We start from the raw sequence: 23,331 nt of genomic DNA, 5'->3' as shown, positions 1-23,331 counted from the left end.
GTAGTGTCAGTATTTAATCTTCACTACACTGGCAGTCATTCTGTCACGACTCCCACCGAAAGTGGCTCCTCTTCCTGTTCGGGCGGCGCTCAGTTGTCGTCGTCACCGGTCTACTAGCTGCCACCGATCCCCTTTTCCTTTTCTGTTAGTTTTGTCTTATTGGTTACACCTGTTTCTTGTTTGGGTTTTGGTTAGGGCTATTTAAGCCAGTTATGCCCGCCTGCTTTTGTGCGGGCTTGTTCCTCTGTTAGTTTGTGGATGTGCATTTTTATCTTATTTTCTCCGGACTGTTTGGGTCCTGTTTTTGGGGCGGTCAGTTGTATACGCCTGGTGTTTTTGGCGTGACCGTTTCTGTACCGGAATAAATACGATTGTTCTAAACCCTCTGCTCTCTGCGCCTGACTCCAAACCCACTACTCCTAGAAGACCTGACACATTCTGAATACAGGATGCGGGTGATTAACAATTCCACTTGTTGGATATCCTAACACTGTCTGGATTCCGATCAATAGGAATTACACATCACTTTGCCAGCCAGCATAATGTGACTTGCAGGCCTGATGTGGCCTGTGAACCAGGAGATTCCTAACACAAGGAGATAGTCTACACTCGGTTTGTTGTTTATATAAAATCGTTTTCATGAAATCATTTTTAATCATAGCTTAAGTTTGTATTGCTACGCAGTCTGCAATGCGGTCAGCCTTTACATCTGGGACAGCAATTTGTGTTCCTGTTATGTAGCAGTTAGCCATCATGAAAATGGAGCAGGCTAACGCTAGCAGTGCTAACCCACCAGTGCTTTTATCCACGGCTGGGCACAAATACTTCAGGTGTAAGATGATTTCCACATCTTCAAGATGAAGATAAGGTGGAACTGGAAAATGGACAGGGATTTGTCTGACCTAAATGCAACACCATCAAGCAGTTTAGGGAAGAGATCCTTCGGCTGTTAGCTCGGCTGCGAGAAAAGAACAACCTGCTTTTATAAGTACACCAACTTTGCTGTAACCCAGGCAAACCGAATCTCAGTTTTAAATGCCTGATAGCAAAGCTGTCGGTGAGTTGGGCAGGGTTGATCTGTCCCAATCCAACAGACAGATGTTCAGTTCAACTCCACGGACCATGGGAGACTGGACACTCGCAAGGCGTAAGAGATCGGGGAGGCAGTCTGGCCACCCTTCATCTATCCAAGAAGATCTGACCCAGCTATCAAACAGTTTTTTCCCCGCTTGAGACGGATCTACCAGCCCCGGGAGTCAGCACGGATCTTGGCCGCCATAGTTGAGCAGATCGCTTCCCCATCTGATTCCATCACGACCACCATCATTGTGGGCAGCTCGATGCTGAGAGATTTTGGCTTGCCTACGATCTGTTGACCGACCAAGGTCCTCTGTCACCCAGGAGCCATTGTCCATGACATCAACTCCCTCCCAACGCGAATGATATACTGCTTTCTTGAGAACAGGCTCAGATCCCTGTGATTTGCGTGAAGAGGAGGCGGAGAAAAAGGGGCCGGAGGGCGGGCTGCCTTCTGATAATTCGGACGTGATTGAATAAACCCCCACTTCCTTCCATTCTTTTAGCAAATGTGCAATCTCTGGAGAATTAAATAGATGACCTACATGGAAGACAAAACTACCAACGGGACGTTCAAAACTGTAATATCTTACGCTTCACGGAGTCATGGCTGAACGACGACACTATCAACATACAGCTGGCTGGTTATACGGTGCACCGGCAAGATAGAGCAGTGGCGTCTGGTAAGACAAGTGGCGGGGGACTATGTATTTTTGTAAATAACAGCTGGTGCACAATATCTAAGGAAGTTTTGAGCTATTGCTCGCTTGAGGTAGAGTATCTCATGATAAGCTGTAGACCACACTATCTACCTAGAGAGTTTTCATCTGTATTTTTTGCAGCTGTTTACATACCACCACAGTCAGAGGCTGGAACTAAGATAGCATTGAATGATCTGTATTCCGCCCATAAGCAAACAAGAAAACGCTCACCCAGAGGCGGCGCTCCTAGTAACCGGGGACTTTAATGCAGGGAAACTTAAATCTGTTTTGCCAAATTTCTATCAGCATGTTAAATGTGCCACCAGAGGGACAAAAAATCTGGACCACCTTTACTCCACACACAGAGACACATACAAAGCTCTCCCTCGCCCTCCATTTGGCAAATCTGACCATAATTCTATCCCCCTGAATCATGCTTACAAGCAAAAATTAAAGCAGGAAGCACCAGTGACTAGATCAATAAAAAAGTGGTCAGATGAAGCAGATGCTAAGCTACAGGACTGTTTTGCTAGCACAGACTAGAATATGTTCTCAGGATTCCTCCGGTGCATTGAGTACAAATCAAATTGTATTAGTCACATGCGCCGAATACAACAGGTGTAGTCCTTACAGTGAAATGTTACTTACAAGCCCATAACAAACAATGCAGTTTAAAAAATACAGCTAAGAATAAGAAATAAAAGCAACAAGTAATTAAAGAGCAGCAGTAAAATAACAATAGCGAGACTATATACAGGGGGGTACCGGTACAGAGTCAATGTGTTAGTTGAGGTACACCACATCAGTCATTGGCTTCATCAATAAGTGCATCGATAACATCGTCCCCACAGTGGCCGTACGTACATACCCCAACCAGAAGCCATGGATTACAGGCAACATCCGCTCTGAGCTAATGGCTAGAGCTGCCGCTTTCAAGGAGCGGGACTCTAACCCGGAAGCTTATAAGAAATCACGCTAAGCCCTCTGACGAACCATCAAACAGGCAAAGCGCCAATACAGGACTAAGATCGAATCATATTACACCGGCTCTGATGCTCGTTGGATGTGGCAGGGCTTGCAAACAATTATAGACTACAAAGGGAAGCACAGCTGAGAGCTGCCCAGTGACACGAGCCTACCAGATGAGCTAGACTACTTCTATGCTCGCTTCGAGGCAAATAACACTGAAACATGCATGACAGCACCAGCTATTCCGGAAGACTGTGTGATCACGCTCTCCGCAGCCGATGTGAGTAAGACCTTTAAAAAGATCAACATTCACAAGGCCGCAGGGCCAGATGAATTACCAGGATGTGTAATGCGAGCATGCGCTGAATAACTGGCAAGTGTCTTCACTGACATTTTCAACCTCTCCCTGTCTGAGTCTGTAATACCAACATGTTTTAAGCAGACCACCATAGTCCCTGTGATTTGAAAGGCTGGTCATGGCTCACATCAACACCATTATTCCAGAAACCCTAGACCCACTCCAATTTGCATACCGCCCAAACAGATACACAGATGATGGAATCTCTATTGCACTCCACACTGCCCTTTCCCTCCTGGACAAAAGGAACAACGATGTGAGAATGCCATTCATTGATTACACCTCAGCGTTCAACACCATAGTGCCCTCAAAGCACATCAATGAGCTAAGGACCCTGGGACTAAACACCTTGCTCTGAAACTGGATCCTGGACTTCCTGACGGGCCGCCCCCAGGTGGTAAGGGTAGGTAACAACACATCCGCCACACTGATCCTCAACACAGGGGCTCCTCAGGGGTGCGTACTCAGTCCCCTCCTGTACTACCTGTTCATTCATGACTGCACGGCCAGGCACGACTCCAACACCATCATTAAGTTTGATGATGACACAACAGTGGTAGGCCTGATCACCGACAATGACGAGACCTTTATGGAGGAGGTCAGAGACCTGGCCGTGTAGTGCCAGGACAACAACCTCTCCCTCAACGTGATCAAGACAAAGGAGATGACTGTGGACTACAGGAAAAAGAGTACCGAGCACGCCTCCATTCTCATCGATGGGGCTGCAGTGGAGCAGGTTGACAGCTTCAAGTTCCTTGGTGTTCACATCACCAAGAAACTAACATGGTCCAAACACACCAAGACATACGTGTTGAGGGCTCGACAAAACCTATTCCCCCTCAGGAGGTTCCTCAGATCCTCAAAAGGTTCTACAGCTGCACCAGAGAGCATCTTGACTGGTTGCATCACTGCCTGGTATGGCAACTGCTCGGCCTCCGACCGCAAGGCACTACAGAGGGTAGTGCGAATGGGCCAATACATCACTGAGGCCAAGCTTCCTGCCATCCAGGACCTTTATTCCAGGCAGTGTCAGAGGAGGGCCCTAAAAATTGTCAAAGACTCCAGCCATCCTATTCATAGACTGTTCTCTCTGCTATCGCAGGGCAAGCGGTACCGGAGCGCCAAGTCTAGGTCCAAGAGGCTTCTTAACAGCTTCTACCCCCAAGCCATAAGTATCATAAACACCTAAGCAAATGGCTACCCAAACTATTTGCATTACCCCCCCCCCCCCTCCCCACACACTCACACTTTTACACCGCTGCTACTCTTTGTTGTTATCATCTATGCATAGTCACTTTAATAACTCTACCTACATGTACATATTACCTAAACTAACCGGTGCCCCCTCACATTGACTCTGTACCGGTACCCCCTGTATATAGCCTCCACATTGACTCTGTACCGGTACCCCCTGTATATAATCTCACTATTGTTGTTTTACTGCTGCTCTTTAATTACTTGTTACTTTTATCTGTATTTTTTAAAACGGCATTGTTGGTTAGGGGCTCGAAAGTAAGTATTTCACTGTTGTATTCGGTGCATGTGACTAATAACATTTGATTCGATGGGAAGTGTGATGATATGTGCTCTAGCCTACCATGCAAAGGCAATATGGATTTATTTTCTCTGGTTTACACAGACATGGTCAGGAAAGTGATATCACAACTTAAGCTTTCTACTTGCCTACTCGATCCTATCCCCATCACCTTCTTCAAAACAGTTTTTAATTGGATATCTGAAGAAGTGCAAGCTATTGTTAATCGCTCCCTGTTCACAGGCACTTTCCCCACTGCATTAAAACTGCTATGGTGAAAAGTCATCTAGATGCTTCAGCTCTTAGCAATTTTCAGCCAATCTCAAACCTTCCATTCTTAAGCAAAATTGTGTAGAAATTGGTTTTCAAATATCTAAATAGTGCCAAATGTATTTTTGAAAAATTCCAATCTGGTGTTCGTGACCACCACAGCACAGAGACAGTCTTAGTTAAAGTAATAAATTATCTTAGAGCCAACACAGATCCCAAACAGCTCTCTGTCCTTGTACTCTTAGATTGAAGTGCTGTATTCGATACCTTTGCCCATGATGTCCTTCTGGACAGACTGGAGAGGTGGGATCGCCTCTCTGGTCCAGTTCTAAATTGGTTTAGGACCTATTTAAGCGGTCACAGGTTTTTTGTCACCCTTGGTGAACATAATTCAGAGAAAATACATCACGTGGCGTTCCACAAGGTTGGATTTTGGGTCCGGTACTGTTCAGTTTATATACAGTATGTTACCCCTTGGCAGCATTATCAGAAAACACAGCACTGATTTTCACTGCTACGCAGCCGATACACAGCTTTATATTTCTGTGTCACCAGAGGATTTTAGCTCCATGGATAAATTATTAGACTGTATTAGTGATTTAAATCTTGGATGGGTCACAACTTCCTCCAGCTAACTTGTTGTTAGAGCCAATGCACAGAGAGAGAATCTAGCAGCACATTTTATTTATTTATTCACGGGCAATAAAGATAACATACCAGGTAAAAAACCTAGGTGTTATTTTAGATTCTGAACAAAATCTTGAATGTGACCAGAATAGCTTTTTACCACCTGAGGAACATTGCTGGCATTGGGCGGCAGGTAGCCTAGTGGTTAGAGTGTTAGACTAGTAACCGAAAGGTTGCAAGATAAAATCCCCGAGCTGAAGGTACACATCTGTCATTCTGCCCCTGAACAAAGCAGTTAACCCACTGTTCCTAGGCTGTCATTGAAATAAGAATTTGTTCTTAACTGACTTGCCTAGTTAAATAAAGGTATAATAAATTGCTGAGGTGTGGCTGTTTCTTTCTCTGCTATGCAGAGAGACTCCTCCATGCTTTTATTATAAGCAGGCTTGACAACTGTAAAGCGCTCCTGTCTGGTCTACTCAAGAAAGCCAACTGCAAAACATACAGAATGCTGCAGCACGGGTACTTACTAAAGACAAGACGGAGAGCACACATTATACCGGTTTAGGCTCGCTGCACTGGCAGCCTGTGAGTTTTAGAATTCATTTTGAGATTCTTCTATTGGTTTTTAAATCAGTCCATGATTGTGCACCCCAATACATGTCAGACGTGCTTTTAAGTTATGTACCCAGTAGGTAATTCAGGTCCTCTGGCACTGGCCTTTTAACTATCCCAAAGTCTAGGACCAAGAGGCATGGAGAGGCAGCCAGAGAACCTGAGGAGGGCTGAAACGTAGGACATATGTAAAAGAGATATTAAAACGTCTTTTTAGCTTTGCTTTTCCTTAGGGTGCTTTTTAGTCGTTCAGTTTGTGTCATTCTTTAGTTGTTTATCTTATGTTTGTTGTGTAGTAAATAATGCAGCTTTTATTTTCATTGTTTTTTATTCGTTTTTTCATGTAAAGCACATCCATGTCTGAAATGTGCTGTATAAATAAAGCTTGATTTAATTTGATTTGACCACTGTGTTAGGGTATACCTAGGGCCTCAAAGAAAGGCCTTATGATATATGTAATGTATTGTCTTAAATAAAGGCTGGTGGAACCGTTCATAGAGTGTTCTAGGAAGAATCCTCCAAAGATAAAAGGGTTCTCAGTAGAACCCTTCATAGAGGGTTTTAGGCAGAACCATATACAGGGGGTTATTTGAAAAACCCTGCATAGTTGGTCCTAGATAGAACACTCTGCAAAGGGTTTTACCCAGCACCAAAAAGGGTTCCCCTATGAGAACAAACCAAAGAGCCCTGTATGGTTCTACAAAGAAAATGTTTTTCTTAGAGTGCAGTATATTGTTCAGATACAGAGATGTACGTATACTCCATGGATATTTTTAAACTACTGTGTTTCCACTTACAGTAAATTGTGAAATTCTATGTGGTATTGGATCTTAGTCATACTTTAGTTGGAGGTGCTAACAGTAGTGCTGCCTGTATATTATTGTTGTATCATTGTTGTTTATGCTTAGACAAGTTTGGCATCCCTGGATCCATTCCACATACCGGAGTCCTAGTCCTTGGGAACACTGCAGGCTTTTCAAGAATTTACATCTCCCCTCAGAATCAGTGATTTCGTACTAAGAGAGTACTCTGGAGTCTGGTGTCAGTGAGAGCAAGGACAATGACACAGTTCTGTGTGTGGGAAACAAAAAAAAGAATGTGAAATATGTCCACTCAGATTAGATTAGGCAGGTAAAAAGTTTAATGGAAATGGGGAAATTAGTGAGCACAGGTGCAGAGTCACTTCAAATACTAAGAGATGTGTTCCGCTTTGTTGATGTGGTCTGGGCATTTCTAGAGGACTTGGTGCTATTCTGAGTGCTTCGTAATAACAATTCGGAAACCAAAGCATAAACCGAACAGTTTCTTCAGCAAGATACTTGGTCAAATATGACAGAATGATGAGCTTACTTTTAAAATAAATGCAGGGTTAGTGCAGAGGCACCTACGATCACTAGAAATTTAATAATACACATTTTACACTGATTTCTTTGCCATTTCTCTGTATCCTTCATGATAAGCTCATTGAGAATAAGGAATCTAAGGCATCTATTCTGTATTTCCAAAGAAATCAAACACATAAATGAGCTGAAACAGATGTTTTTCCTCCCAGGCAGAGTATGTCTAGCTGGAGCAGCCTATTTTACTCTCCTTCTGTTTCCACTGTAAGGTCTTCAATTCAAGACCATACACTTCACTGGTCAGGCGTTCTGTTTTGAAAGCAGGGCTGAGTATGTCTTGCTGTCACGCCCAAAAAAACAAAACATGCGGGCGGGCGACAAAGAGAAGCTTTAAGGCTTCATGACCAACACCACTGTCCCTCGCAATGACAGGAAATATTCTGCAGAGTCGGCAAAGGGAAGCTCTAGAGAGCCTGATTCGCCCTGATTCGCTCTAGTCTGCAGTGTAATGTGATCGAGGCCAACGGGCATGTCCTGTCCCTCGTCACATGGAGGGAGACGTGCGGGACACAGACACAGTGACAGGCTGGGTGGGGTCACATCATGCAGACCGACAATGAGACCGTAAAAAATAAGACCTTGGGGGGTTTTCTATCCCCAAACACAACACTGTGGCACTTCCTCCAACACCCTCTACAAGCAGCAACAGAAGGAAAGGGGCACGGAGTCAGACACCACTACTAATCTCAACAAATGGTATTGCCCTGCTGGCCTGCTGAGAATAGGGTGGTGTACTTGGATTTTGTTGTTCGAATATTACATAATCAAAATGTGTTGTTGACAAAATAATGAAAATGGCTGTCTGGTAGCCTCAATAAATAGACAACATCTGTTGTAGTTTAACACGTTTTTGCATGTATAGATTATTTTTTTATTTGACATGACTTGAAAAAACGCATGACTCGACATGACTTGCTCTTAGAATGTGCGACTTGGACTTGACTCGACCGGTTCTACTTGGGACTCGACTTGAGTCTCAGACCTTGTGACTTGAGACTTGCTTGTGACTCGAATAACAATGATTTGGTCCCACCTCTGGTAAGCCATTATGGTTCTATCAACATCTACGAACAACAAGAATGAAAGAAGAGAAATAGCGACAGACGGTGATGTAACGCCATTAACTAATAAGCCTCATGGGGACGGTGTGTTCCGGGGTTGTGGCTGCTACTGTCAGTACACTCTGTACCCTAGGCTAGCTTTGCAAAATTCCTTAAAAAGTTCCAAGGGTTTTCATGAATCCCAATTGGAGGATTCCCAAAATCATAAGTGAATAAACAGGGAAAGAATCTTTAAACTGGGAATCATTCAGCAGCAATTTCTGAAAAAAACTGGGAATATGGGGAAAGTTTCCTGAATTTTGTAATCTTACCCCAGGGTGGTCTGCCTTCTTTCCCTAGCCCCGACCACCATCTCCACTGGACAATAGAGGCTCCAACTCAAACCCTCAACAGGCTACTGTGGTGTACCCTGATAGAAGCCACACCGATAAATAATCCCTGCCCAATAAAACCATGAGGAAATGTCACCACTGACAAGTTCAGGGCTCAGGGATTATCAATTTAACATTTTAGCGTGAAGACCAAGGTGGGAAGAAGACAGAGGAAAATATCCCAAAGCTTTTGCTGATGGATGAATTTGCATCCTATCCGTGAGCAGATTACAGGGTTCATTTTGCATCCTGGCTGTGAGCAGATTACAGGGTTCATTTTGTAAAATGGCTGTGAGCAGATTACAGGGTTCATTTTGTAAAATGGCTGTGAGCAGATTACAGGGTTCATTTTGTAAAATGGCTGTGAGCAGATTACAGGGTTCATTTTGTAAAATGGCTGTGAGCAGATTACAGGGTTCATTTTGTAAAATGGCTGTGAGCAGATTACAGGGTTCATTTTGTAAAATGGCTGTGAGCAGATTACAGGGTTCATTTTGTAAAATGGCTGTGAGCAGATTACAGGGTTCATTTTGCATCCTGGCTGTGAGCAGATTACAGGGTTCATTTTGTAAAATGGCTGTGAGCAGATTACAGGGTTCATTCTGTAAAATGTCTGTGGGCAGATTACAGGGTTCATTTTGTAAAATGGCTGTGAGCAGATTACAGGGTTCATTTTGCATCCTGGCTGTGAGCAGATTACAGGGTTCATTTTGTAAAATGGCTGTGGGCAGATTACAGGGTTCATTTTGTAAAATGGCTGTGAGCAGATTACAGGGTTCATTTTGTAAAATGGCTGTGAGCAGATTACAGATTTCATTCTGTAAAATGGCTGTGGGCAGATTACAGGGTTCATTTTGTAAAATGGCTGTGGGCAGATTACAGGGTTCATTCTGTAAAATGGCTGTGAGCAGATTACAGGGTTCATTTTGCATCCTGGCTGTGAGCAGATTACAGGGTTCATTTTGCATCCTGGCTGTGAACAGATTACAGGGTTCATTTTGCATCCTGGCTGTGAGCAGATTACAGGGTTCATTTTGCATCCTGGCTGTGAGCAGATTACAGGGTTCATTTTGCATCCTGGCTGAGAACAGATTACAGGGTTCATTTTGTAAAATGGCTGAGAGCAGATTACAGGGTTCATTTTGCATCCTGGCTGTGAACAGATTACAGGGTTCATTTTGTAAAATGGCTGAGAGCAGATTACAGGGTTCATTTTGCATCCTGGCTGTGAACAGATTACAGGGTTCATTTTGCATCCTGGCTGTGAGCAGATTACAGGGTTCATTTTGTAAAATGGCTGAGAGCAGATTACAGGGTTCATTCTGTAAAATGGCTGTGAGCAGATTACAGGGTTCATTTTGTAAAATGGCTGTGAGCAGATTATAGGGTTCATTTTGTAAAATGGCTGTGAGCAGATTACAGGGTTCATTTTGTAAAATGGCTGTGAGCAGATTACAGGGTTCATTCTGTAAAATGGCTGTGAGCAGATTACAGGGTTCATTTTGTAAAATGGCTATGAGCAGATTATAGGGTTCATTTTGTAAAATGGCTGTGAGCAGATTACAGGGTTCATTTTGCATCCTGGCTGTGAGCAGATTACAGGGTTCATTCTGTAAAATGGCTGTGAGCAGATTACAGGGTTCATTCTGTAAAATGGCTTAGAGCAGATTACAGGGTTCATTTTGTAAAATGGCTGAGAGCAGATTACAGGGTTCATTTTGTAAAATGGCTGTGAGCAGATTACAGGGTTCATTTTGCATCCTGGCTGTGAGCAGATTACAGGGTTCATTTTGCATCCTGGCTGTGAGCAGATTACAGGGTTAATTCTGTAAAATGGCTGTGAGCAGATTACAGGGTTCATTCTGTAAAATGGCTGTGAGCAGATTACAGGGTTCATTTTGTAAAATGGCTGTGAGCAGATTACAGGGTTCATTTTGCATCCTGGCTGTGAGCAGATTACAGGGTTCATTCTGTAAAATGGCTGTGAGCAGATTACAGGGTTCATTCTGTAAAATGGCTGTGAGCAGATTACAGGGTTCATTCTGTAAAATGGCTGTGAGCAGATTACAGGGTTCATTCTGTAAAATGGCTGTGAGCAGATTACAGGGTTTATTTTGCATCCTGGCTGTGAGCAGATTACAGGGTTCATTCTGTAAAATGGCTGTGAGCAGATTACAGGGTTCATTTTGCATCCTGGCTGTGAGCAGATTACAGGGTTCATTCTGTAAAATGGCTGTGAGCAGATTACAGGGTTCATTTTGTAAAATGGCTGTGAGCAGATTACAGGGTTCATTTTGCATCCTGGCTGTGAGCAGATTACAGGGTTCATTCTGTAAAATGGCTGTGAGCAGATTACAGGGTTCATTCTGTAAAATGGCTGTGAGCAGATTACAGGGTTCATTCTGTAAAATGGCTGTGAGCAGATTACAGGGTTCATTCTGTAAAATGGCTGAGAGCAGATTACAGGGTTCATTCTGTAAAATGGCTGTGAGCAGATTACAGGGTTCATTCTGTAAAATGGCTGTGAGCAGATTACAGGGTTCATTCTGTAAAATGGCTGTGAGCAGATTACAGGGTTCATTTTGTAAAATGACTGTGAGCAGATTACAGGGTTCATTTTGTAAAATGGCTGAGAGCAGATTACAGGGTTCATTTTGTAAAATGGCTGTGAGCAGATTACAGGGTTCATTTTGTAAAATGGCTGTGAGCAGATTACAGGGTTCATTTTGCATCCTGGCTGTGAGCAGATTACAGGGTTCATTCTGTAAAATGGCTGTGAGCAGATTACAGGGTTCATTTTGTAAAATGGCTGTGAGCAGATTACAGGGTTCATTTTGCATCCTGGCTGTGAGCAGATTACAGGGTTCATTCTGTAAAATGGCTGTGAGCAGATTACAGGGTTCATTCTGTAAAATGGCTGTGAGCAGATTACAGGGTTCATTCTGTAAAATGGCTGTGAGCAGATTACAGGGTTCATTCTGTAAAATGGCTGTGAGCAGATTACAGGGTTCATTTTGTAAAATGGCTGAGAGCAGATTACAGGGTTCATTCTGTAAAATGGCTGTGAGCAGATTACAGGGTTCATTTTGTAAAATGTCTGAGAGCAGATTACAGGGTTCATTCTGTAAAATGGCTGTGAGCAGATTACAGGGTTCATTTTGTAAAATGGCTGTGAGCAGATTACAGGGTTCATTTTGTAAAATGGCTGAGAGCAGATTACAGGGTTCATTTTGTAAAATGGCTGTGAGCAGATTACAGGGTTCATTTTGTAAAATGGCTGTGAGCAGATTACAGGGTTCATTTTGCATCCTGGCTGTGAGCAGATTACAGGGTTCATTCTGTAAAATGGCTGTGAGCAGATTACAGGGTTCATTTTGCATCCTGGCTGTGAGCAGATTACAGGGTTCATTCTGTAAAATGGCTGTGAGCAGATTACAGGGTTCATTTTGCATCCTGGCTGTGAGCAGATTATAGGGTTCATTTTGTAAAATGAAAGGAAGGCGTTGAAAGCGCTACACTCCTAAATCAGTTCCGCTTGTTACGATATTTGACCTTTTACTCTTGTGTATTTCAAAATTACATTTTAGCCATTTCAAAAATGCTCTCGAATGCTTTTGTCTATAAATAGTTACAATTGTTTATTGTTCAGGAACAATGTGTGTTGGATTGTTGTCTAATCTCAAACTTTGGCGATCGATGAATCTGTGTTAACATGTGGGTTTACTTGGTCTCATCCTGTTTGGACAACAGGATGGGGTGAGACACTGAGCCATTAGAGTCAAAAATAAAAGTCAATTCGCAGCCACATACATGAGTGAAAAACACAAAGAAAACCACCACTGTATTGTCAGAAACAGCCCTCTGAGTATGACAATGCATATGAATGTCATGTGAATGAATATTGCTCCTGTAAGTCGCTCTGTAAAGGAGCGTCTGCTAAATGACTAAAATGTAAATTTATACTGACCAAAAATATAAACGCATCATCCCATGTTTCATGATCTGAAATAAAAGATCCCAGAAATGTTCCATATGCAAAAATTGACAGATTTTCTCATCTGAACCTTAACTCAGTAAAATCTTTAAAATTGTTGCATGCTGCGTTTATATTTTTGTTCAGTATATATATAACAAAAATGTAATATTCTAACATGTATGATACAGTAGATACTAAATGGACAGATATAGCAACAATAAGGGCACAAATCTAAAAGTAACATTATTTATTTTACAAATTAACTAGGAATATTGTAGTCTATAATAATCTGGCAAAACAATGAAAGGATCATTATATAACATTCATATGATTTGGGAATTGACACAAAATGTGTCTTTGTGTAAACATATTAATTAGGCTATAAACTCTTAACAGACAATGACTTCACATTAAGATACTGTAGATATACAACATTTACTGAATCTATATGGAAATTTTGCACAAATAACACAATCATGTATTTCCTTTTCATTCCTTAAAACGCGGATTAAACTAATTAAGGCTATTGTGCATCATTGTGCTTTGTACATTCCCATGGCCACGGGTGTAACGGCCAACTTCTTAATAAGACAAACTTCTCTTTTCATGAATATTGCTCCTCCTTAGTAACCCAGAGGAACAGTAATATGACAGCTTTGCCGCTTCTTGCCCCTCAGAGAATGTCTTATTTAGGAGGAATGCAAGCTGACTTTAGTTCCCATTTACTAAACAACCAGGGCTACAAGTGAATAGACCTTTAAATCACTTCTACCATTGTATCTGTATCATTGTGTTCATCTTATGCTAAACACACCCAGGAGTCTGTCCCAACATTTCGTTAGGATTTAATTAAATGGTGGTTAAAACGAGATGACAAAGGACATTACATGGCCATATTCAGTCTGCTCAGTTGACCGTGCGACGAGAAAACGAATAGAAACTATATATCTACGACTTAAGTCCAGTGCTGAGGCCTTACAGTCCAGTGCTTAAGTCCAGTGCTGAGACCTTATGATAGCGGCATGGCCCACTATCTAGTCATCATTCAGGGGGGTATGAGACGCTAAGAAGCAATGTGACCTTGCCTGCACAAGTACCAATAGAAGTCCTGCGCTGTAAATATTCTCCAATTATGTTATGACACACAGTGGTGGTGCACTGAAAGTCCGCTATACCCTGGGACAAAGTAGCTGTGACTGGGAGAGGGAGTATAGCAGATTTGAGAGGATAAATTGTTTGGTTATCAACGAATAGCTGATTGGAAAACCATTGAGGCTCTAAGGCTATCATGAGCCAATCACAAAGCACCGTACAGAGGACACTCAGGATTGATCCTAACAAAGGTCAAAGTAGGACATGGCATGACCTTGTGACATGAATTAGCAGAAAGTATGAGTGACAAAAGGGCTTCTTCAAAACAGGTCAATGGTCATGGCAGACTGTCATACTGGGCTAACTGTTTTTAGTGTCCAGGCAAAATACACTTAATTCACCTCTTTTGTCCTTTAACACTCAGATAACACAGTTCTTTCTCTGTGCAAGAGTACAATGAGAAAGATACTGTTCATATAATACTGTTCAAACAATTCAAGATCATAGCACTTGTCTCAGGGCTGGAAGTCATGCATGAAATGTGGTCTCAAAGATCTCAAAGTTAAATTGATCAATTAAATAGTTCAGACAAAGGCATGAATTTAGGAGATATTTTTGCTTATGCACCAAACGTGAAAGTAAATCCCATTATTGACATACTGTTACTGAGCATAATGTTTGTGTAAACTAGAGTAAATCAAAGCTCTTAAAAGGGATGGTTCAGCTTTTTTAAGTCATGAACAAAACAGAGCCATCCCTTTAAAAGCTGGATGATGGCCTTTATGGTGGAGACAAACAAGAAACAACCAATAACTGGACTTTTGTTGAATAATTGAGTGTAGATATAAATTATATAAATATTTCAACGCCTCGTTTGTAGTCACAGCCTATCTCTGTTTTTAGAGGCAAAAGTACAGAGTGGCAGTTGCACAGTTGCCTGATGACTCAAACTGAATTATTCCGCTGCTCTTTGTTCACTACATACTTCAGTCTGAAACTGCCATCGTTGAAGTCGTTTGTGGTGACATCAAAATAAGGGGTGTTGTACAAAACTTTCATAAGCAATTGGATCATCTCTAACCAATCAGAGTATCAAAGCCAATGATGAATATTTAAAACGCTGCTTTGCCCACGTGTGTTCTGGCTCTGGCCCAAACCATCAGTTTCTATGACCAATCAGAACTGTTTGAATGTGTTACCATTTTAGAAATCGTTGGGAAGGTACTCAGATCCAGACTCATTGCGGAAAAGAAACTGACGGAATATTTATTGTATAATACTGTAAGAGTTGTACTATACTGTATCTAATCATATGTTATTAAGATTGAAATAAACCCAATGGTTGTTGAGAAATGTGAAGGAGGACCCATGCAGAGAATAGAGGAAGGGGAGGATGAAGAAGGAGGAGTAGAGAGATGGCAGGGAGCAGATCAGACTTAATGACTGTTATGTGAGAGAGGGAGAGGCTGAAGGCTGAGGCAGAAGCAGAGGCTGGATGAAATGAGAGGACTATCTCGGCCTCTGCTCTCCAAACAGTTGCTCCATGGAATCCCGATGGTGATAGGTCCAGCCCATATCGAATGGCCATTAGCAATGGGAAGACGGTCTGAGAAATGGCCAGAATACCACTGTATCTCTGTGTCTCTGTCTTTGTCAGCAGCCAACAAGGGAGGGAAATTAAGAAGGATTTGTGGTGTTCAGATTTGTAAGGCTATCAATGGTCTGGTAAACAAAATATTGACCAGATGTCGAATAATTGGAAATAAGTAATTAAAAGAGAAAATAATCTACTCAAATGCATTCAAGATTTTCTTGCTACGTGTTTTCCACAGCTGTTCCTCAAGTCAATGGCTCCATCAAAGTCTTATGGATATCAAACATGAGCTCTGTCTGGTATGTGTGTGTTGTACTATATTCTCTTATAACACAGCTTTACTCAAGTCCTCTCTCATCGGAGCCTACTGCATTATTTGAACTTCAAATCACACACCTGTACCCTACTGTGTACTGCTGGCACCTTCACTATTCTGAACACTGAACCTAAACCTCCTGGAACCTCCTAATTACACTACAAGTGGAAGGAAGACACAATATTTATCAATATGACAATGTACCTACTGTGTTTAATCATCACATATTTGATGTTCAAAATTGGTGGCGTATAAACTAGTGTTCTTGAGGATGTTGCGTATGTCAGGTTAAATGAAGGGTTTTTCCTAGCTGGAGTCAGATTGAAGCAATGTAGGCTATGGCAAATGTGCACCATTCAAACAAAGTCATTGTAACATTGTAATATTTGTGGCTTCCTAGGCCTGCAACAATGTAACATTCTCATGGTCATGGGATCCTATTGTACTTTCATGTATCCCTTTATCTTTTGTATGTCACTGATAAGTAGTCAGCCATAATGACATAGGGATAAAACACCAGTCATGTTTCCTAGAACATCTGTCTAGGTAACCTACACTAAAGCAACCGCATCAGCTCACTCAGCCATATTGGAACAGCCCATTTCTGTCAACACGGGAGAAAATGAACGCCTGCCCTAGCTCCTACACATGCACGCCCACCCGGGAGAAAATGAACGCTTGCCCTAGCTCCTACACATGCACGCCCACCGCTCACACAATTAGAGCAGGCACGGCCCTCTGGTACCGTAATCTAGCGCTCCCTGCTATTTCCATAAAGCGCGGCATGCACAGCGTAACACTACTCCATTCAGGAACCCCATATACTATACAGCGCGCTATTATTCAGGAACATGCATTACACATTCCCCATATTGATCCCCGAAAAATACAAACATCACTGTGAGCCTAAATCGATAGACAATTACCCACAGTATTTTTGGTTGCCCATTCAAATCCACGGTAGATACACATTGGGACATATTATCGAGTGGTTATTTAGGCCAAATGTTGTATTTCCCCTGACTCCCCAGCTGTTGCTAGATGATATCCCTTACATAGACTGCCGATTGACCATGCGGCTTTGCCCTAGCCTAGATATAGGTCCAATGTCTTTCAAAGGACAGGCACACAGGGAGGCTATTTCAAAAAATCCGACAAATAAAAACAGTCATTGTGAATACCATTCTATTACATTTTGTCTGCTTATTGATGTTCGAATTTATAATCAAACTATTCACACAGCCTAATACCATCCTTTCTTCATTGTTTCCAAAAAATAAATCCCACAGTGCACTCCCCAAAAAGGCCGACAGTGCAATTAGCTAGAGTACATATTTGTCTTCAATTTGCAGGTGTGGCAAAAAGGGTGAAAGCGTTCAAATTGAGCACGCCCGAAATGATCTGTGCGTGAGTGCGTAACATAGCCTATGCAATACATGCAGTTAAAGTCAAAAGGCTACTTACTCCATGTTTCACCAACTCAGCTGTATTCGACTGAAAGGTGGAATTTGCCTTTATCAACAGGAGTAGCTAGTCTTTCTCAGTAGCCTACAACCATCAATTTCGGTCTACGGAACCCTCCCCTTCAGTCAGAGCGGTGAAGTCGAGAAATCGGCTATGTCCCTCCCCTGTAGTTGGCTTTGATGGGGAGCAACGCGCGTCCCGCAGATTTGGCAACACACAAGACACAATCCTTTAAACCAATGGCCCAAATAATTATTCGCTTTTGCTAATGCGTTCAAAATAACTTCTATACATTTCACAACGCTTCTCCCACCATTCCCTGTTTTATGAGGATGTCTTTTGTTCCGAGTTTGAGCTCATACGCCGCAATGTTGAATCGTTTGTTCGCAGCGCGTTCGACTGAGGTGAGGAGATACGCCCCCACATGGATAGAAAATAAGAAAATACCGTGAAGGCATAGAATCGATATAGCTCGACTATAATTCTCGCACATCAATTAATTTATTATTTAGTAGATAAACTGTTAAACATGAAAAATGTTAAACATTGGCTACCTTATGCAACCTATTATGTACAGCGCATTCGGATATGTTTAGACCCCTTGACTTTTTCCACATTTTGTTACATTACAGCCTTATTCTAAAATGGATTAAATCGTTTTTTCCCCTCATCAATCTACAACACAATACCCCATAATGACAAAGAAAAAAACTGTTTTTTAGAAATGTCACGTCTACATAAGTATTCAGATCCTTTACTCAGTACTTTGTTGAAGCACTCTTGGCAGCGATTACAGCCTAGTCTTCTTGGGTATGACACTACAAGCTTGGCACACCTGTATTTGGGGAATTTCTCCCATTCTTCTCTGTAGATCCTCAAGCTCTCAAGCTCTCAAGCTCTGTCAGGTTGTATGGGGAGCGTCGCTGCACAGCTATTTTCAGGTCTCTCCAGAGATGTTCGATCGGGTTCAAGTCCAGGGGTGTTGTCTTGGCTGTGTGCTTAGGGTCATTGTCATGTTGGAAGGCGAACCTTCACTCCAGTCGGAGGTCCTGAGTGCTCTAAGACAGGTTTTCATCAAGGATCTCTCTATACTTTGCTCCATTCATATTTTCTTCGATCTTGACTAGTCTCCCAGTCCCTGCAGCTGAAAAACATCCCCACAGCATGATTCTGCCACCACCATGCTTCACCATAGGGATGGTGCCAGGTTTCCTCCAGATGTGACGCTTAGCATTCAGGCCCAAGAGTTCAATCTTGGTTTCAACAGACCAGAGAATCTTGTTTCTCATGGCCTGAGATTCCTTTAGGTGCCTTTAGTCAAATTCAAAGCGGGCTGTCATGTTCCTTTTACTGAGGAGTGGCTTCCGTCTGCCACTCTACCATAAAGGCCTGATTGGTGGAGTGTTGCAGATATGGTTGTCCTACTGGAAGGTTCTCCCAACTCCACAGAGGAACTCTGGAGCTCTTTCAGAGTGACCATCTGGTTCTTGGTCACCTTCCTGACCAAGGCCCTTCTCCCCCTATTGCTCAGTTTGGCCAGGAGGCCAGCTCTAAGAAGAGTCTTGGTGGTCCTGTCTTGGAGCTCTACGGACAATTCCTTCAACCTCGTGGCTTGGTTTTTGCTCTGACATGCACTGTCAACTGTGGGACCTTATATAGACAGGTGTGTGCCTTTCCAAATCATGTCCAATCAATTGAATTTACCACAGGTGGACACCAATCAAGTTGTAGAAACATCTCAAGGATGATCAATGTAAACAGGATGCAGCTGAGCTCAAGTTTGAGTCTGAATACTTATGTAAATAAGGTATATATATCAATTTTTTTATACATTTGCAGAAAATTCTAAACCTGTTTTCGCTTTGTCACTATGGGTTATTGTTGTGTAGATTGATGAGGAATATGTTTTATTTAATCCATTTTAGAATAAGGCTGTAACTTAACAAAATGTGGAAAAGGGGATGGGTCTGAATAGTTTCCGAATGCACTGTATCCTAGACTACTCACCTATTAGCCTACACTACAGCATTTAAAGTTGTCTAGGCCCTATCATCAAAGTTTGGAATGGTACCGTCATTGAGAGAGCTATTCATTTTTTTTTAACTTTGTCCCATAGTGTGAAATGTACTTTAAAATAAAGTTTGATTTTATATTGCATTATATATATATATATATATATATATATATATATATATATATATATATATATATATATATATATATATATTTACCTTTATTTAACTAGGCAAGTCAGTTAAGAACAAATTCTTATTTTCAATGACGGCCTAGGAACAATGGGTTAACTGACTTGTTCAGGGTCAGAACGACAGATTTTTACCTTGTCAGCTCTTGGATTCGATCTTGCAACCTTTCAGTTACTAGTCCAATGCTCTAACCACTAGACTACCTGCCGCGTTAAGCCAGAACTACATTACCATGTGGCCTTAGTCAACCTGCACTGTTAACAGATTATCATATCCATACTTGCAAATGAGTTGCTTCAGAGGACATTGACATTTTCTTTCTCTCTCTAAGCTAACAATCATGGGGAACCATAAATACAGTCAAATTGTTGCTGGGGTAAAATAAATGGCACTTTGTACAAAGACAGTGTTACCTCCAGACAAGAGGTTCCCAAACGTTGTTCCATCAACTTCCATGGACCACTGGTGATCTGCCAGGTGCAAGGGTTTAAGTGGTTTCTGTGATGGCTTTCAACTACTTTCATTGCAATTACATATTATTGAAACTAAAGTCTCTTAAAAGGGGCAATCTGCAGTTGCTACACCCATTTTTGGACTTTTAATGTCATGCTTTGTACCCATTGATTCTTGAAGAATATAACAACTGTCATGCCCCATCAGAACCCAAAATATAAGCTTGTAAACAAAGTAAATGTAAACAAACACTATATAGCCTCAAAACATGGTTAAAACTATCATATTGATATCGTGGATAGTCAGTCCTTGCATTATCCATAGCTCTGTCTTTGAATTTGAGAGTGGTTTTATTTGTCCTGCCCCATCCCTCGGCTTTTTACTGAAACAGGGGCAGGGAAGACACTTTGTTATTGTTTCAACTTCTGATTGCCGCTTTAATATGACCATTGCTCTCTTATTCCAGCGCCCACTTTCGGACTACCAGTGCTATTGTTTATGGTGTGACACTTTGTGACTCTGATTTCAGTGATTGATGAATTGATAACTGGACTAGACCATACTATGTGTGTCCAGTAGCATAAATAGGTCACTTAGGTCATAGGCCTACATGTGGAAAGGGATAGTGCACTCAAAAACGGTATTTTAATATTTTGTTCATTGGCCCACTGTTAACTGTTAGTTTAATAGTTTTTGAGTGAACTATCACTTTAATAAGTAGGACTACATGTTTCTCTCAACGATCAACACAAATATATTTGGAGGGGGCGGAATTAAGCATCTCAAATTATTGGTGTAATAATGATTCATCAATGTTGATAATATGATGTTAAAGTCATATTAGTAATTAAACATTTACATGTAAATTCTCTTAAAAGTCAGCTAATGAGAAATGGTTGTATGTTTTACATATATATGTGTAAACTCAACAAAAAAAGATAACTCGTGATACAATTAAATCAATTAAATATATTTACTCCAGTTCAATTCTGACCTGCATCATTAAATAATTTCAATATTGGAAATAAGGAAAATAAATACTTGTTTAACTAAGCTTCATTATTTTCAGACATGATGTGCATCATAAGACACAATGAGGTTACACTGGTTCTTATATTAAAGGCTCCTACAGGGTTGGATTCTCCTCGTGGCTCTAATGCAATACTGTGTTGCAGTGACCATCAATCAAGCAAGACACTCCATTTAGTGGAGGAAATCGCCACCTACTGGAGATTTGTAGCACAATCTTAACAGGGTCTCCTGCAGAGTTGTATGGTGTGCACATTTTTGTTCCACCCCAACTCTAAAACACCCACTTCTAGTAATTAGCTGCTCGTTAGGACCTTGATTTGCTGAATCAGGCGTTTTACTGCAGGGATGGAACAAAAGCCTGCATACTGTAGCTTTTCAGGAGTAGGGTTGGCCTATTGGGCGGCGCACAATTGGCCCAGCGTCGTACGGGTTAGGGGAGGGTTTGGCCGTCTTTGTAAAATAATCATTTGTTCTTAACTGACTTGCCTAGTTAAATAAAGGTTACATTTAAAAATAAATGGATACACAAAAAACATTTTGCCTGTAAGAACCCAACTCCCGTGGAAACATCTGCGCGGACTTGGACAGACACAGACTTCAAATGATTTTTACCCAAGACTGACTCACAAATAGGAGAATGCACTTGCTTTGGAGGGAAAATGTTCAAAATGTGTCAAATTGAAGGATTACGCCGGAGAGTTATTGGTAAAAGACTTCAAAGACCATCCAAAGCCTTACTATATAAAATCAGATCATTTTTACCCACCGCTGTTGTAAAGCACTAAAAGCACTTATTCAGTCTGCAGTGTTCCTTTGGTTAAGTCATTCCAACAATCTACACCTATCAACAATCATATGGATTCCATTCCCCCAGTAACCTTATCTGTTGCTGTAATGCAGCTCTTTGCTGTGAGGATAGCCCTGTCTACTGCCTGCTTCATCCATCCCCACCACCACAAAAGATCCCATCAAAGGATGGGACAAAAAGCGGCTTTACGTGCTGTGGTGACTGGCTGGCTGCTGGCTGGCTGGCGGTTGGCTGGGGGCTGGCTGGCTGGCGGCTGGCTGGCTGGCGGCTGGCTGGCTGGCGGCTGGCTGGGGGTTGGCTGGGGGCTGGCCTGCGGCTGGCTGGCGGCTGGCGGCTGGCTGGCGGCTGGCTGGCTGGCGGCTGGCTGGGGCCTGGCGGCTGGCTGGCGGCTGGCTGGCTGCTGGCTGGCTGCTGGCTGGCTGGCTGCTGGCTGGCTGCTGGCTGGCTGCTGGCTGCTGGCTGGCTGCTGGCTGGCTGGCGGCTGGCTGGCTGGCGGCTGGCTGGCTGGGGGCTGGCTGGGGGTTGGCTGGGGCCAGCCCATACAGAGAATCAGACACCAAACAAACAAAATGGGCTGTTCACTGTGTTGTGTTGGCTGAAAAATACAAGAGCTGATCATTTAGTGTCAAGCGTAGTTGCATCAGATTCAGAACATATAAGCTACCAGTCCAGATGCATCAGATTGTCTTGCAATAGATAACAAGTAATCTCCTGGGGTTTGATGCGCATAGCTAATATGTCATTCTTTCTCCTTAAAACACTAAAACATATATGACCCAACAGTGTCCACCAGAATTGTTATGTTAGTCCACTGTAAATCAGAGAACCCAGACAATAGTCCCCTATAGGATAGCTTAAAGTTAATTACCAGACAATTGTTGCATTCTTGAGGGGGGAATCGAGTCTCTATGCGATGACTAGTACGATGCCTAATGACCCCCCCCCCCTCTCTTTCTCAATTCAATAGGGCTTTATTGGCATGGGAAACATGTGTTTACTTTGCCAAAGCAAGTGAAATAAACAGTTAACAAAAGTGAGAAGACACAAAATAACATCAACAAAAAACTATTAGAAATTAACAGTAAACATTGCAATAACAAAGGTTTCAAAAATATGAAGACATTTCAAGTGTTATATTATCAGCTATGTACAGTCTTTTAGCAATGTCCAAATAGTTGTAATACAAATAGTAGGGGAAAATAAATGAACAGGTAAATATTAGTGGTATTTACAGTTTTGTTTGTTCACCACTGGTTGCCCTTTTCTCATGGCAACGGGAAGCACAGCTGCTAGCTGCCCAGTGACACGAGCATACCAGACAAGATAAAATTACTTCTATGCTCGCATTGAGGAAAGTAACACTGAAACATGCATGAGTGCATCAGCTGTTCCAGACAACTGTGTGATCA

General features: G+C 42.1%; 1 protein-coding gene across 8 annotated transcripts in view; it reads right to left on the bottom strand.

Moving 5' to 3' along the window:
* LOC129867526 (paralemmin-1-like) overlaps positions 1-17,854 on the bottom strand; it is a 61,882-nt gene extending 44,028 nt beyond the window's left edge. For 4 of the 8 annotated variants that reach the window (XM_055940985.1, XM_055940984.1, XM_055940982.1 and 1 more), the window contains exon 1: positions 17,426-17,854. Coding sequence is in view for 5 of the 8 variants with exons in the window: in XM_055940982.1 (XP_055796957.1) it covers positions 17,426-17,430 (5 nt within the window). In the remaining 3 variants the exon portion in view is untranslated. Of the gene's footprint in view, positions 1-7,093; positions 7,223-17,425 lie in introns of all 8 variants that reach the window. The other 4 variants (XM_055940986.1, XM_055940987.1, XM_055940988.1 and 1 more) reach the window with 4 other exon arrangements.
* Positions 17,855-23,331: the final 5,477 nt, after the last annotated feature.

The sequence above is a fragment of the Salvelinus fontinalis genome, chromosome 12 (assembly GCF_029448725.1).
Source record: "Salvelinus fontinalis isolate EN_2023a chromosome 12, ASM2944872v1, whole genome shotgun sequence".
NCBI classification, from domain to species: Eukaryota; Metazoa; Chordata; class Actinopteri; order Salmoniformes; family Salmonidae; genus Salvelinus; species Salvelinus fontinalis.
This window is presented reverse-complemented; position numbering and strand designations above follow the sequence as displayed.